The sequence below is a fragment of the Astyanax mexicanus genome, chromosome 12 (assembly GCF_023375975.1).
Source record: "Astyanax mexicanus isolate ESR-SI-001 chromosome 12, AstMex3_surface, whole genome shotgun sequence".
Taxonomy (NCBI): domain Eukaryota; kingdom Metazoa; phylum Chordata; class Actinopteri; order Characiformes; family Acestrorhamphidae; genus Astyanax; species Astyanax mexicanus.
The window spans coordinates 46,567,587-46,582,340 of NC_064419.1; the positions used below are offsets into that span (position 1 = coordinate 46,567,587).

The following is a 14,754-nucleotide window of genomic DNA, read 5'->3' on the forward strand; positions in this document are numbered from 1 at the left end:
ACATAAACGCTTATTTATACCTATTGGATGATGCTTTGTGGCCACCAGATGTCACTGTATACCTTATCTAAGTGCCAGCAGAAATCCTAATATGAAACTATGAGTTCTAAGCATTTAAACAGTTTCTTAAAAATACATTTTTTTAAGTAACAATCACCGTTTCTTAAAATGCTTTATTTTATGGTTTCCTCTCTTAATGAATTCAAGAAACAAAAGCTGAGATGAAAGTTCAGTTTTCACTTTCTTATGCAAATAAAGTTCCTCCTTACAAATAGCCAAATATCACACAAGCTCAGTTTGAACTTCAGAGGTATCTGTAGACAACATTCATGGGTTTCAAACGCATGAATCGCCAGAAACTACCGCAAAAAAACTAACAAACAAAATGAGCCTTTTTATCAAACCAGTACACACACACAGCCAAACAACTACTAACATCATTAAATACACATTAATATCAGCAAAGCAGGCAAGAAATGTTTAATAATAGTATTTTCTTAAAAGCACTTTTACATAAAAAACAGCGTCAGCAAAGCAGACACGATTAAACCAGCTGGCACAGCGGCCTACACAATGTGAAATAACTTACCTTTCATCAGTCCATCCTCCTGTCCTTTAGGATAAAGTGATTGATCGATGGCAGCAGGGTCCTTCATCTGATTCTTTGATTTAAACTCATCAACAGTTCTTCATCAAGGGAAATCATGTCCAAATCTCACAGTCGTGACCAGAGATTGCGTGGAGATTGACCTCTCCACAGCGGCAGTGGGCACGGGGATTGTCAGGGTAAGACAGGTGAGGGTGTACACCTGTGCCGTGCTGTCTATCACTTGTTTTAAAGAAGATACAGGTGAAATTAAATCAAGCTTTTACCCGCAAAGCCGGACATGCTGTACACAACACTGAGCTCCTGCTGTGGATGCAAAAGTTTCTGTGGTAGAAGACAATCAATAGTGACATAAAATAGTAGTAGTGGTAGTAGGAGTATTATTGGTAGTAGTGGTAGTAGTAGTGGTAGAAGTAGTAGTGGTAGAAGTAGTAGTGGTAGTAATAGTAGTATTGCTATACTTAATAACTGTGTGTTTAAAGTACCGTTGAATTGCTGCTCAGTTTCGTTGTACACTGTGCAATGATAATAAATGTATCTAATCTTAACAAATATAAAGTTAATTTAATGTAAAGTCACTAAACTAAACATGATAAAAAAAAAACAACTATTGTGTCTTAATAATTTTAACAAATATTATAATTTAACCCAAAATATTAAATAGCAATAAACTCTTATTTAATTTAATTTAATTTAATTTAAATGAATGACTTCCGGCTGCTTTGTCGCTCGCGTCGCGTTCGGTGTGGACGCACGGTTAAACGTGAATGCATTCTCAAGCACATTCTCAGCTTGTCTCCATATTGTTTTCTCTGTGTGTAAGTTATAACTTTGACCACACGGTGGCTACATTGTCTAAGATAAAAATTAAACAGCGTTCACAGACTGCAGGAGTCCTCTGTTCATCTATATATATATATATATATATATATATATATATATATATATATATATATATATATATATATATATATATATAATAGTTATTTGTGGCTAAAATGGTAGGCTACCGTTTGAGTTCTGCACATATTGAATCAACAAATGCAGAATATTTGACTGAAAGACATATTATTCAGTAGAGTATGATCATCTGATGACTGCAGATAGTCTAATTTCTAAAGTGGTGACTCTTGCACAAACACAAATTTATACTGATGTTTATTTTTATTTACTGTAGTGTTAATGTTAAGTTAATTAAATTAAATTAAATAAGAGTTTATTGCTATTTAATATTTTGGGTTAAATTATAATATTTGTTAAAATTATTAAGACACAATAGTTGTTTTTTTTATCATGTTTAGTTTAGTGACTTTACATTAAATTAACTTTATATTTGTTAAGATTAGATACATTTATTATCATTGCACAGTGTACAACGAAACTGAGCAGCAATTCAACGGTACTTTAAACACACAGTTATTAAGTATAGCAATACTACTATTACTACCACTACTACTTCTACCACTACTACTTCTACCACTACTACTACCACTACTACCAATACTACTCCTACTACCACTACTACTATTACTACTAACAATACTACTCCTACTACCACTACTACTCCTCCTACTACTATTACCAATACTATTCCTACTACTCCTACTACCACTACTACTACCACTATTACTACTACTAACACTACTACTACCACCACTACTACTACTACTATTAATAATAATAATAACAATAATAATAATAATAATAAATAAGACTGTATAAAAAAAGGAAATATTCTAAACAGACAATAAACAATGGACGAGTGAGTTTGCAGTAAGTTATAATAATTATAATTATTGCACATCTTAAAAAGTATTGCATATAATATAATATATATTGGCCACTGAGCAAACAAGTTGCCTGAAAGTGTGTAAGCCATGTGAATGTATGCGGGCTTAGAGTGGATGTCAGCACGGCTACATAAATTTCTCAGTGACTTTCTTTATGTGGCTTTATCCTTTCTTACATTCAGGAGTTCTACATGAATCCATTTTATCATGACTTTACATGTATAGTGAATTGTGGCCTTATATTGGTTCCTCTTGTATTATGGGCTTGTACGGTTAAACAGGTACTGTCATTTAACCACTAACGACTTTAATGATGCCAGCACTCTTATCCAGTCACTACTGTGTTTAATTACTCCGACAGGTGGCGCAAAAGAGTTGCAATGGACAAAACAAATGCTCCAGCTAAAAATATATATAGACATATTTGAATGTCCACTCTATAGTTAAAAGCTAATCAGTGTGTATTGCTCTTGCAAAATTTATACTTTAACATAATCTACTCATTTTTATAGATTATTATTCTTATCAATAACAGTCCGTATGATTGTGTAATCAATGGAAATAAGTGTATATTGATACCAGAAGGCATGTCGCATATTTTGAGTTACATTGTGCATTTAGCTTTACAATTTTAATTTGATGTTAACTATGATGTAATCCCTACCTGTTTCTGAAAACGTTATACTGACATAAATGTTTGTCATCTGACGTCATGGCCAACATTCAACCTGAAATGAACGTCTATTGGCCTTGGTTACCAGCTGGGTACTGAAAACCGCTTTCCAGCATTGATAAATCAGGTCCAGGTAAAACTAGAGAAAAACAGTAAAAACGCGTTTTGTCAACTATAAACACAATGGATGTTTTTTAGTTGTCATTTTAATCAACTTGTAAAATTAGATAACAAGCAGAACATGCGCTGATTAACAAGCTTATATTAAATGTTCACAACCTTTTATTAAATGTTCTTCAGCTGTTCACCAACTTCCACATACATTTGTGCTTGGAACTTGCTATTTCAACTTAAGTGTGACATAAAACTTAAAAAAAAAAATATATATATATATATATATATATATATATATATATATATATATATATATATATATACATATACAAAATCCTAAACGTAGATAATGAGAACCAAGGCAAACAAATAAGGACTCACTCATTAATTTATTAATTTATTTAAGAAAATTATTCAGTATTACTTACCTACATTAAGACATTTCTTGGGCAATTTGAGGAATTTTTATGCTGAAATATTGAAAACTCTACAGGGTTCCTTAATTTTAAGCACCTCCTTAATTAGACGCAAAAGGCGGGTCTAATTTCTTGATGTTTATATAATCTAGCTCAGATTAACACTATTTTAAGTCTATCTTTTCTTTTCTGTCTTTTCTTCAATTTGACAGTGCCTAAAGCTAAATTTTTTTACTCCAGCTGACAAGAGGTGGAACTGAAACCCTTTTCAAAATCAAATAAGGAAACGAGATTTTTTATATAGGTTAACCTATAAGATATATGTTATATTATAGGGTATTTATAGGCAGTTATTGTCAGTTATTGTTAATAGAATCATCAATTCTCCCATTTAATATTTATTTATTATTCTATTTTATGTACAATGGCACGAACTAAACTACTAAACAAACCACTTTTAACGATGATGTAAAGAGATGTTAATAAGTGTCAGGAGTAATAAAATAATTTACTAAATGTTCTTCAACTGTGGAACTGAAACAAGACACAAAGTAAGAAAATTGTGATCTCATGGTGCAGTTTACACCCAAAGAAAATTGTTAAAACGGATAAATATAAGATAAAAATAAAATAAGATAAAAAGTAAAATAGAATAGAATAGAATAGAATATATATCAAGATAAATACACAACAATAGAGAGAGTATAGGCAAGTAGCAGCAACATGAATTTGCTATAGCAGCATGATAGTGTGAATTAAGAGCAGGTTAAAGTGACCATGTTTTTGTAAATACTAACTGCCCTGTGTCGGTGCAGTGTATGTTGGCTGGTGTTGGTGGAGTTTAGGAGTCTTACAGCTTCTGGAATGAAGCTGTTTCTCAGTCTTGTAGATTAGCTTGATCTTTAAACCAAGGTTTTTAATTGTTGTGTTTAGTATTTCAGGTCGTGCAACTGCACACTAATAAATAAAAATAAATACGTCCAATATATCAAATGGTGGAAATGAGTATTTTATGTTACTGCGTCAAATTCACTTCATCAAACCTGGGGCCTCGCCTGAACACTGTGTTATTGGGTTGCTCCTCCGCCGGTCTTTAAATGAAGGAAGGCACACTGTCATTATCCCGCTCCGCTGTTTACTCTGCTCTGTGCGGCAGGAGAGAATAAACAGCGCGGCTCTGCTGGAGGGGTTGGGGATTAGGTTTCCATGGGATCTGCTCTCAATAGTGGGACTATACACTCCTCACAGTGGAAAATACAGTCAACTCTGCCTTCAGATTGTCACTGTTCACTGCTGCCTCGCGCTCTCAGCTCGAGGAGCTCTTCTCGAGGAGATAAGCTGAAAAGATAAGCTGCTACACTCTTTTAAAAAAAGACCCAAAACTTCAAAAGCCTCATTTCCTCAAATAAAAACTTTTAAAACCTAAAATTATTCTTGTACTGATTTTTACAACGGCTTTTTGCTCAAACAGCTTTGAAAATACAATCAACACATAGTAACTCAAACTCAGTGCAGACACATCAGCTCGGTCTGAACTCTGAAAATCTTCATATTAAACTCTCAGTTGTAGGTTTGTGTTAATTGTTGGAGTTGCTATTACTACACTTTCAAAATATATACAATAAAATAAAGATACCAAACGGGTATTTTCGGTGTAGAAAATGCTTGCTTTTCAATGAACTGAAAAAAAATCAAAAGTCAAATTAAAAAAAAAGGACTGAATGACTATTTTTTAGTTGATTGAGCAAAAAGCCTTATCAAAAGTCTGAGCCACAATATATTTAAAGTTGATTCAGCAAAGAAAGCACCGAAACGGAATTATTATTCCAAGTTAGTTTGTTTTTTGATGCGCCTCCTTTCTTAAATTAAAGTGTGGAGTACACTGTATAAAAAAAGTAAACTAAACCATCGAGTAAACACGTTTTGCTAAGTTGCGAAACATTATTGTACCACGTGCTATTGTTCCTTTTAAAGGGCAGTATTGTACCGTAGGTTAGTACTACAGTACTACACTATAAAAGCGTATGACCATTTTTTTCATTTTGTTTGAGGGAAAAGATCTTAACAAAATTCTTGGCAAATGTAAGTTTGGAAATAATAATAATAATAATAATAATAATAATAATAATAATAATAATAATAATAATAATAATAAAATCAATGTGTTTGCTATATTAATGAATATTCATTTAGTGTATCATTACTAATGTTAATAGTTTTGCATGTCCATTTTTCCGATTTTTTCCGGAAAATGATTTTGGCTACTTTACTTTATAGAATATAAATGTATTGATATTCTTCTTTTAGAATAGAATTACTACTATACATTATTTGTATATAATGTTTAAAAAACAATGTATGGAATAATTAATTCCATTAACATGACTTCTTTCACATAAATTACTCAGGGTGATCAAAAAGAGCAAAAACAGCAAGTTCAGTATAAAATAACATTTATTTCTATCAAAATTCACATAGAGAAATGTACAGCTAGTAACAGTGAAGCGAGATGTCATTCACCACGAACAGAGATGTGTGTTACACCAGTGTGTGACCCATGTGAGATGGAGTAGGTTTGTAACAAATTGATTTGATTTGATCGGAACATCATCAGCACAAAGAGAATCCCAAAGTCCAGAAGTCCAGATCTTCCTCACCATCAGCTCAGCTCAGCTCGGCCTTTGTTCTTTAACATGGCACGTTTTTACAGAGTCTCTGCTAAAAGGACAACGTGATCAAGATCGAATAATTATAATAATAATTATAATAATAATAATAATAATAATAATAATAATAATAATGTTAGTATAGTCTCTTGTTTCTTTTTTTAAACGATGGAGAACATGGTTCTATCAATTGCACCCTTACACGGAGACTTTAATCCGCTCTGTAAATGTTCTAACAGGATTGTGACCAACATGTGAAGAATTTCAAATACACAATTTACATGAAAATACTGGTTACTCTGCAAACACAGCTTCGTCTCCTCAGCGCGCGGAGCTTTGCGCAAATCACAACTTTAACTGGTAACCATGTTTAAGAGTAGAGTCAGTCTCTGTCTGTCGGTGTTGGTGTTTTATTCTCCGGCGAGATTAAAGCAGAATTTATTTATGTACAGGAAACTTCACGTGGGAGAACACTTTACAGGAACTTTAATGGTTTACAGACCTGATCTGTGGGGTACAGATCTACAGACACGTTAGACTGTAGGCATGATTTGTAGATGGCTTATTCTGTATCTGTAACCTATAAATCCGTTTTGTTGGATGATTTGTCTTATACTGTGAATGCATTGAATTTACTTGATGTGTGAATCTGTCCGCACATATTAAATAGAAAAGGCTAGGCAACAAAACTGTCTAATTCTCATTCAAGTATTTAATCATATTTGATTTGTTTATTTCTCTACATTTTAATCAAGTAAAAGTCAATGCATTTAACTTTTTAATTTGCTTTTTTGTGGTACATGCCTACAGATGTGATAGGTTATTCATTCTGTTGGTTGTAATGTCTTATACTGTAAAATGCATTGGATTTACTTGATGATGTGTGAATCTGTCCGCACAGATAAATAAGGCTGTATTAATACAGTATCTGAAACAGTCTTATTTAAGTGTTCAATTAGATTTGATTTGTTTTTTTCTATACAAAATAATCAAGTAAAAAGCCAATGCATTTTCCTTTTTTTGTAGTACATGCCTACAGATGTGATTTATAGACCACAGGCCTGTTCCATAGCCTACAGATCAACTGTTCCTTAGACTACAGTCTACAGATCAGCTCTATTGCCCATAATATGCTTGTTCCATAGACTATCCATAAGGTCTACAGCCTATAAACCCCATCTTATGGTCTACAGATCAGGCCTATCCCCACAGATCATTTCTGTAGCCTGGAGCAGCACCCCCCCCACACACCCCCTCACTGTTTCTCTGGGGTGTTGTTGACCAGAGGCCCATACAGTCCATTCGTGAAGCTCTGCTCCTTGTGTAAGAGAGTCCTGTCTCGGATTAAGTCAGTGAAGGCGTAGTCCATGGGCGGCCTGAAGCCCAGTGTGGGCATGAGGCCTGTGCTGGAGTAAGGGCTCATGAAGGCCAGGCCTCTGCTGTGGGCTGAGTAGGCGAGGCGCAGCGGGCTGAGGCCCAGCGGTGCCCCGAGAGGGTAAGCGCTCCCGTCGGGGCCGAAGTGCGTGGCGCCGTTGGGCTGCAGCGGAGAGAAGGCGGAGCGGTTGCTGAGCTGCATGGCTCCGGCCAGCAGCGGCCTGGGACCCCCGGCGGCGGAGGAGGTGGTGGTGGTGGTTGAGGCGGAGAGCAGGTTCGCCTGCGCGCCGCTCAGAGCTCTTTCCTGCACCCACGGCTCCTCGGAGGCTCTGGCGTGGTGGCCGCCGTTGTTGAGGATCTGCTCGATGGCCTGCACCACGTCTTTCCCGCAGCCTTGCAGCACGAGCTCGAGCACGCTGCGCTTGTGCGTGGGGAAGACGCGCGTCAGGATGTCGATGGCGTTCATGTGGCGCGCGGAGGCGGCCGAGGGCTCCGGGGAGGGCTCTGGCTCGTCCTTGTCCGTGTCGGATGCGCCCGAATCCGAGGCAGACCCCAGCGGGCTGACCGAAGGGGGCGTGTCCTCGCCGTCCTTCGCGGCCTTGGCGGCTGGGGAGCTTATGAAGGACTCGCCGTCACCGTTCTCTGAACCGGAGCCGTGGCGCGCGTCCGGGGAGGACATGCCAGGCAGGGGGTCGGAATCAGCGGAGCCGGGCGCGGGCTTTGTAGAGGGCGGTTGAGAAGTCTTCGGAAAGAGCTCGAATTTCTGCATGTTGTCTGGAATCAAGCAAGGACCAAATGTTGCATAAATAAACAAGCTAATATAGACGTTTTTGATGCACGTGTTGCCATATAAAAAATAAAAAAGTACAACAGATTTTTTTTACGTTCTCTATGGCCAATACAAAGGTTGTTCATCCAATAATATATAATTAAACGGTTTAATTCCAAGCAGATATTTAAGTAAAATAAAAGCAGTTAAATTGACTGAAAAATATGAAATTTAACATCGAACATTTTAATCCAATGTAAAAAAAACAAAACAAAATTAACTTAAATGTACTGTTTAAACTTTACATATGTTTTAGAGACTCACCTGTGCTGCTGTCGTTGCTCACCGGTCCGAGCACCTCGTAGCTTTGGCGCGGAGGAATGATGCCGTTGGCGGCGGCGAGCGCGAGCCCCTCCGCAGTGCCGTACAGCAGCTGCAGCTCACGCGCTTCGTTCTCCTCCTGGGCCTGCTGTCTTCGCAGTGCCACCTGTGCGGCCATGACACGCTGGCGCTCGGCGATGAGCGTGCACTTGGCGCACATGCAGTCTTTCCAGCGGCAGTAGCGCTTGTGGCCCTTGAGCGCCGACACGACGCCATGGTTGCGGCAGCGCGCGCACTTGGGCGTGCGTGGGTACTTCTCAGCGGCGCGTAGGAGCAGCGGTGGCCCGCGAAGTAGCCCACTGGCCATTGACACGGGGATGGAGGAGGCGGCCGCGGCGGCTGCTGCTGCGGCAGCGGCGGCGGCTGAAGGGTGGACCTGCGAGCCAGCCTGGCCTGAAGGGATCTCCGGGCGAAGATCCATGATGAGGACTACCTGGCCTTATAGAGCGGTCACTTGTGCGAGGTTTTAAAAAGAGCGCTGACTAAAGAAGCTAAATGGACTTAGACTGTAGGATAAAGTTCGGAGAAGTGATGTAAATACACAATACTACATGGGCATCCAATCAGATTCGCGTTAAAAGTCCTTCTCTGTAATCAATCTTCAACTTGTTGTATGCGCTTCAGTCCATCGCTTACCTAATCGACGCCTGGAGCTGAAAGGAGAAGACGGATCAAAACGCGACTGCAGACGAGAAAAAACAGAGAATAAAAAATAAAAAAGTTGGGACGAGCTCGAGCTGCAGGTAAGAGAGGTGTAGCTTTGGCCTCAGTGTGAGACACTATAACTAACTCAAGGAGAGATTGCAGTGGATACACACTCCCTCCCTCACTCTCTCTCTCTATTGTTGCTCCTGCGCTTTCATTACACTAATTTGACAACAATGTGGCGCCCGTCATTGGCCAAAGCGCGAGGAGGCGATCTGATTGGCTGTCGCGTTTTTTCAACTGTGTCCACCTGCGCGCTTTTCTCCAATAACGAGCGCCACGCGGGGCGAAGGCGGCAAAGTTTCAGCGCGGAAATGCAGCCCCAGTAAACAGGAAAGCCCGTCACTAAAAATCACCCAGCTGTGTGTGTATGTGCAAGTGTATGTGTGTGCGCGCGCGCGTGTGTGTGTGCAGGGTTTTCCAATGTTATATAGTCTGTAACGTCATGAGTTAATGTATTGCTTGTTTTTCTTTTTGCTAGACTGCAATCAATAGCATTCAGTGAGTGAGCGACAGCAAGGCTAATAGATATTCGTTTTCTAAACGTTACATGAAAAAAAAGACTGGAGAAAAAATAGAACAATTTATTTTTATGAATGGCATCAAAAATTCCGTATTAAAATGACAGACCGAAGAGAAGGTAAGCTGTCAAACTTCTTTTATTAAGTTATATAAATATTAATGTGTATAAATGTTTCTGTATTATATAACACTACATGCACTTTACAATAGTGTATTTTTAATTCAGGAGTTTTTTTTTTACTGTTTTTTTATCTTTTTCGTTTTATAGTTTAAGGCTTTAGATTACTCTGTTGTATTTTTCTGTTTGTGCGCACGCGAACACAACATGAATTTTGTCTCTGTGACGCGTTGTAATTTTAATCGTTCTTCGTGTAATCTGTAGCTTATGATTGCTTATAATGCTGACAAATATGCTTGTCAGACATCATGCCAGCTCAGTATAGCCGTAGGCGCGTCTCACACTATTAGACTTGACTGGCAACCGATTACAGGCTTTATTAACATTAATATGTTTACTTTATGTTATTTTATTTTTTGATCAAAAAATACAATTACTTACCGATTGTTGTTGTATTATTCTATAGCAATTATTATTGTTAGAAATAATCAATTATAAATAATAATTTGTGCTGTTCCACGGTAAAATGTTCGTGTTAATTTACAATTTAACAGCTGCCTAAATCAAGGAACTGCTCTTACAATTAAATGGCCACTGTTAAACACTACTACTGAAAAAAAAAACTCCGATTCCCATCAAATCTAGAATAATTTAAATAGTTTTTAGAAGATTCCTGTTAATTAGATAACAAACGGAACAGTGAATCATACAAGTGTTTAGACTAACATAATAGTTTCTATTAACGAAATACTTATTAACTAATACAGAACGCAACATAAACAAGTAATACTCTGCTTTAAAGTACACTACTGCAGCTTATATTTTACTGTTAATTCAATTGTACAATTTAAACTATATTAAATTATATCCAATATTCATCTCCATTAATCTCCAGTAACACTCTAATACTAGTCTTGTTTCTATAGTAATTTAAATACTACCAAATGTAATTAAAGCCAATTGTAAACTAGTATAATAAACTAATAGAATAAACTACTATATAAATGAAAATAATATTAATTATTTAACAATAAATCTAAGTTTGATATTCAACTATATTATGCCGCGTTTTAAATTAAACTACACTCGCTCATTTTTTAAGCTACAACAACGGTAAACTGTAAGTAACAACATAAACGTAACATGTTGAATAATGTAAGTAAAAGATATATTATATATATTTTTCTATTTTTTATTTCTATTTCGTATATGATATGTTTATCATATATTAAACTTTAGCCTATATCACCTTATATAACTAAACTAAACCATGCTAAGGCATTTTTCCCTGCACTAATATTCTATTGCTAAATTACACTTGAATTACATTCAATTATAATTATAAGAAAAAGGTTATGTCAATAATTACAAAAAAGTGAATGCTATTATGATGTGTTTTTTTCACACGGAAAGTGTTACATAAATGTTTATGTACATAAATGTTTTTTTATATAATGAGTAAATGTGAAATATCTGTATTTTTTTTTCTTTTTAACCTACGTCCTTTCGATTTTCAGACCATAAGGAGAACATCTGTGAGCTGTATTTATTATTTATCAACGCATCTCAGCTAAGGACTTGCCTGATTCCCCTGGTAGTCTGCGGATATCTGAACACCGCCCCCTTTTCCCACCCGTTTTCCGTAATGACCCGCCTTTCTTTGCTGGGATTGGCTGGTAGTTTACACTCATCATCAGGTTGTGTCTGAAACAGAGTCAGGGAGGAGCTCAGTCAGGCCTGATTTGAAGAAAAGCATCCCAGAATTCGTAAATTACATTTTATCGTGTGCAAAAAAATCTAACCTCCAATGGATGGGGCAGTTTTACAGAGACCTCCATCACTATACTGCCACGAGTGTTGGAAGCAGTGGCATCAAAGCCTCCGTTCACAAATATGAATTACCTGCCAATCTCAGCGCGGGTGGGCGGGGCTTGTCTAAATACGGGTGAGAAAACGGTCTCGCTGCGAGCTTCCATCATCTCTTCTCTGTGTTTACATACGGAATCACAGTAAGCAAATGCCATCTGCCCCACCGCCCTCTCATCTACACCTTCAATTACCCGCAGCACACTAATCGAGCCGATATTAAACTAAATCTTTTTGACATTCAAAGTCATTATCTCTCCGGTTATCTCTCTCTCTCGCGAGGCGGGGAAAGAAAATAGCCATTTCAAAAAGCAACTCGGCGTTCAGGATAAATTCTCCTCACAGCGGTAAATGGAGCCAAAGAGCTGAAAGAAAACATAGCAGTAATTTTTATTAACAGTTTGTAAATTAGTAAACTGCATAAAGTGCTGTACTAAACAATCTAATAAAGATTGTATAAATATATATACCTTTCTAAACTTTAAATTTCAATAAACGGAATACAATGTTATTTCAATTTAGTTTAATTCAGTTTTATTTATATAGCGCTTTTACAACAAACGTTGTCACAAAGCAGCTTTACAGAGGAAAAAAAACCAGGTCCACGCCTCTTATGAGCAGCACCAGTTATTGTGTAGATGCCAATTATTGTGGTGACACAATGTGGCAAGGAAAAACTCGCTTACATTAAGAGGAAGAAACCTTAGAAGGAACCTTGAGTATTTGTTTTTGTGTTTGTGCGCTTCGGTGCAATAACCAATTAAAATAGTACTTAATTCTGTATCTCAGTAAAATGTATATATTCAAATGCTTGATCTCCATTCTCCACGTAATTATTTTAAACATTTAAGTTAGTTCGTGGCATAGTTTTAAAGCAGCCCGCTTTAATAATAATAAAAGATAACTCCATAAAAATGGTGTGTAAGTATTTTAGAAAAAAAATTAACTAATCGATATAGAAAGTTGTTCACAGGCGGATCTACCAGGGTGGCATAGACTCCAATGCCAGACTGCAGTAAATTATAACGAAATAAACTATAATGAAAGCAAGTATAGTATAGCTAGTATAACTGCTATGCTGATTTTGGGCTTATAAAAATCTTGTTTTGCTCACTATAACATGTATTGTTCGCTATAGGTCCAGTGATGCCAGTTACTTAGTAACGCATTTCTCTAATCTGTCCAATTTTCTAGTAATGAGAAATCTAACACATTAGTCACATTAGTATGTCCGATTCAGTAATCAGATTAAAGTTACTTATTTAAGTAACTGTGTATTACTATATTTTTTATAATTTTCCTTCTGAGTCTGTAAATGGTAGCCCGTGGCCATTGCGACCCCAGAAATATTTTTCTAGATCTGCCCCTGGTTGTTCCAGTTGTTCAAAGCGTTAAAAAAAGTTAAGTAGGCAAACCTGTTCTAAAAACCACTGATCATTCTAAAAAAAAAAAACTGCCCACATATAATGGGTCCAACCTACTACACACACACCACTTCAAAAAAACTCTTTAATTGAATGGGCGTCTCTGAATTCCAATTAAATGCCCCCGGGGCAATTAAAAGTGACTGTGAGCACTTAAGAAATTCAACATTCTTTCAACAGTTCATCAGACCTGTGCATCAAAACCCCATTCGGGCCTTTCACGCGCTTTAGAAACGCCGCAGATGACTGAGTTTTACACGCTTTTTTCAAAGCGCCACAAAAGAGATGCTTGACCCAACATATGTAACAGCATGTCTCTGTTCCTGCGGCGGCCCGGAGCGCTTTTGTGTACTCCTTTTCTCCCCGCTGCTGGCCGGCCTGCCTCCCGGGGCCGCCGCTGCGCGGGGCGCGCGGAGGTTAGAGTAGCAGATACAGGGGGGACCGCGGGGGCGCGTTTACACGCTTCAGCTCATCACCAAGTCCTCATTAGGTTGTTAACCTCTGCGCGCCATGAAAAGCTGCCGCTCCGCGCGGCGCTCTGGAGCTCAGCTCAGGCATCCCCCTCAGGCCACGCGGCTCCCCGAGTTAAAGCAGCAAGGACCAGGGGCGAATATATGGGAGAACATCTCGAGAACATTTACTCAGAGTAGAGACTCTACTAGGGCTTATGTAAGTAGGTTCTTCTGAGAAGTTCTACCCCTCCAAGGCAATTTTTGTACTTTGTTCAAGGTCAGTTGGTTGCCACTTAACAATAAACAGCCAACGGAAGAAAATCTTACAGATACTAAAAGTGGACTGAAGAAAAAGTGTTAATTAAGAGCAGATATTATTATGATATAAGCGATGAGCAGCTTCTTAAGGTCAAATTGACACGTTTTAAGTTTGAAGATCTAGGAAAAATAGTTAATAGTATTTTTTCAGCATGAAACTTCTTCTGCTTGCCTTAACTAGTGTAATCAACATATAATATGAAAATGATTCATCTCACTCTTTTGCAACCACCCCCTGCAAAAACTAAAACAAAAACAAAAATGCAATATGTTTAAAAACTATTGTTTTACATGTTGGTATTTCAAAAGTAATAAAGTAGTGAAATATTAAAAAAAAGGTTTGAACATGTATTTTTTATGGAAAATAATAAATTATACTAATTAAAGCATTAATGGTAGAGATTAGAGGTAAGGAGCACAGTTGCACTTAATATTGATAAAATAATTAATAATTGAGTTAGACATGAGATATTTACTTGTTATGATTGTTTTGGTTTCAGAGATATTTTTGATAGTTAAACATTCACCGGGTCAAACTGACCCGGACACACCATTGCTG

The 14,754-nt window shown here is 37.4% G+C and overlaps 1 protein-coding gene and 1 long non-coding RNA gene across 2 annotated transcripts; one reads left to right on the forward strand and one right to left on the reverse strand.

Annotated features, from left to right (window-relative positions):
- Positions 1-6,036: 6,036 nt before the first annotated feature.
- dmrta2 (DMRT-like family A2) lies at positions 6,037-9,798 on the reverse strand. The gene is made up of 2 exons (XM_007231666.4): positions 8,734-9,798; positions 6,037-8,414 (listed from the first exon to the last, which is right to left on the reverse strand). Exons 1-2 carry the CDS (start codon positions 9,209-9,211, stop codon positions 7,522-7,524), a joined length of 1,371 nt encoding a protein of 456 aa, XP_007231728.3. The 5' UTR covers positions 9,212-9,798; the 3' UTR covers positions 6,037-7,521.
- A 56-nt stretch (positions 9,799-9,854) lies between these two features.
- LOC125806151 (uncharacterized) lies at positions 9,855-13,484 on the forward strand. Its single transcript, XR_007441449.1, has 2 exons — positions 9,855-10,135; positions 11,653-13,484. It is a non-coding gene; the product is annotated as an uncharacterized LOC125806151 (long non-coding RNA).
- The last annotated feature ends 1,270 nt before the right edge of the window (positions 13,485-14,754 follow it).

What these genes read in the sequence shown, in the direction of transcription:
- dmrta2 (XM_007231666.4), bottom strand. Translation starts at nt 9,211, where the DNA reads ATGGATCTTCGCCCGGAGATCCCTTCAGGCCAGGCTGGCTCGCAGGTC. An exon ending in GAGCAACGACAGCAGCACAG is followed by an intron (nt 8,415 to 8,733) that starts GTGAGTCTCTAA and finishes GCTTGATTCCAG; the next exon opens with ACAACATGCAGAAATTCGAG.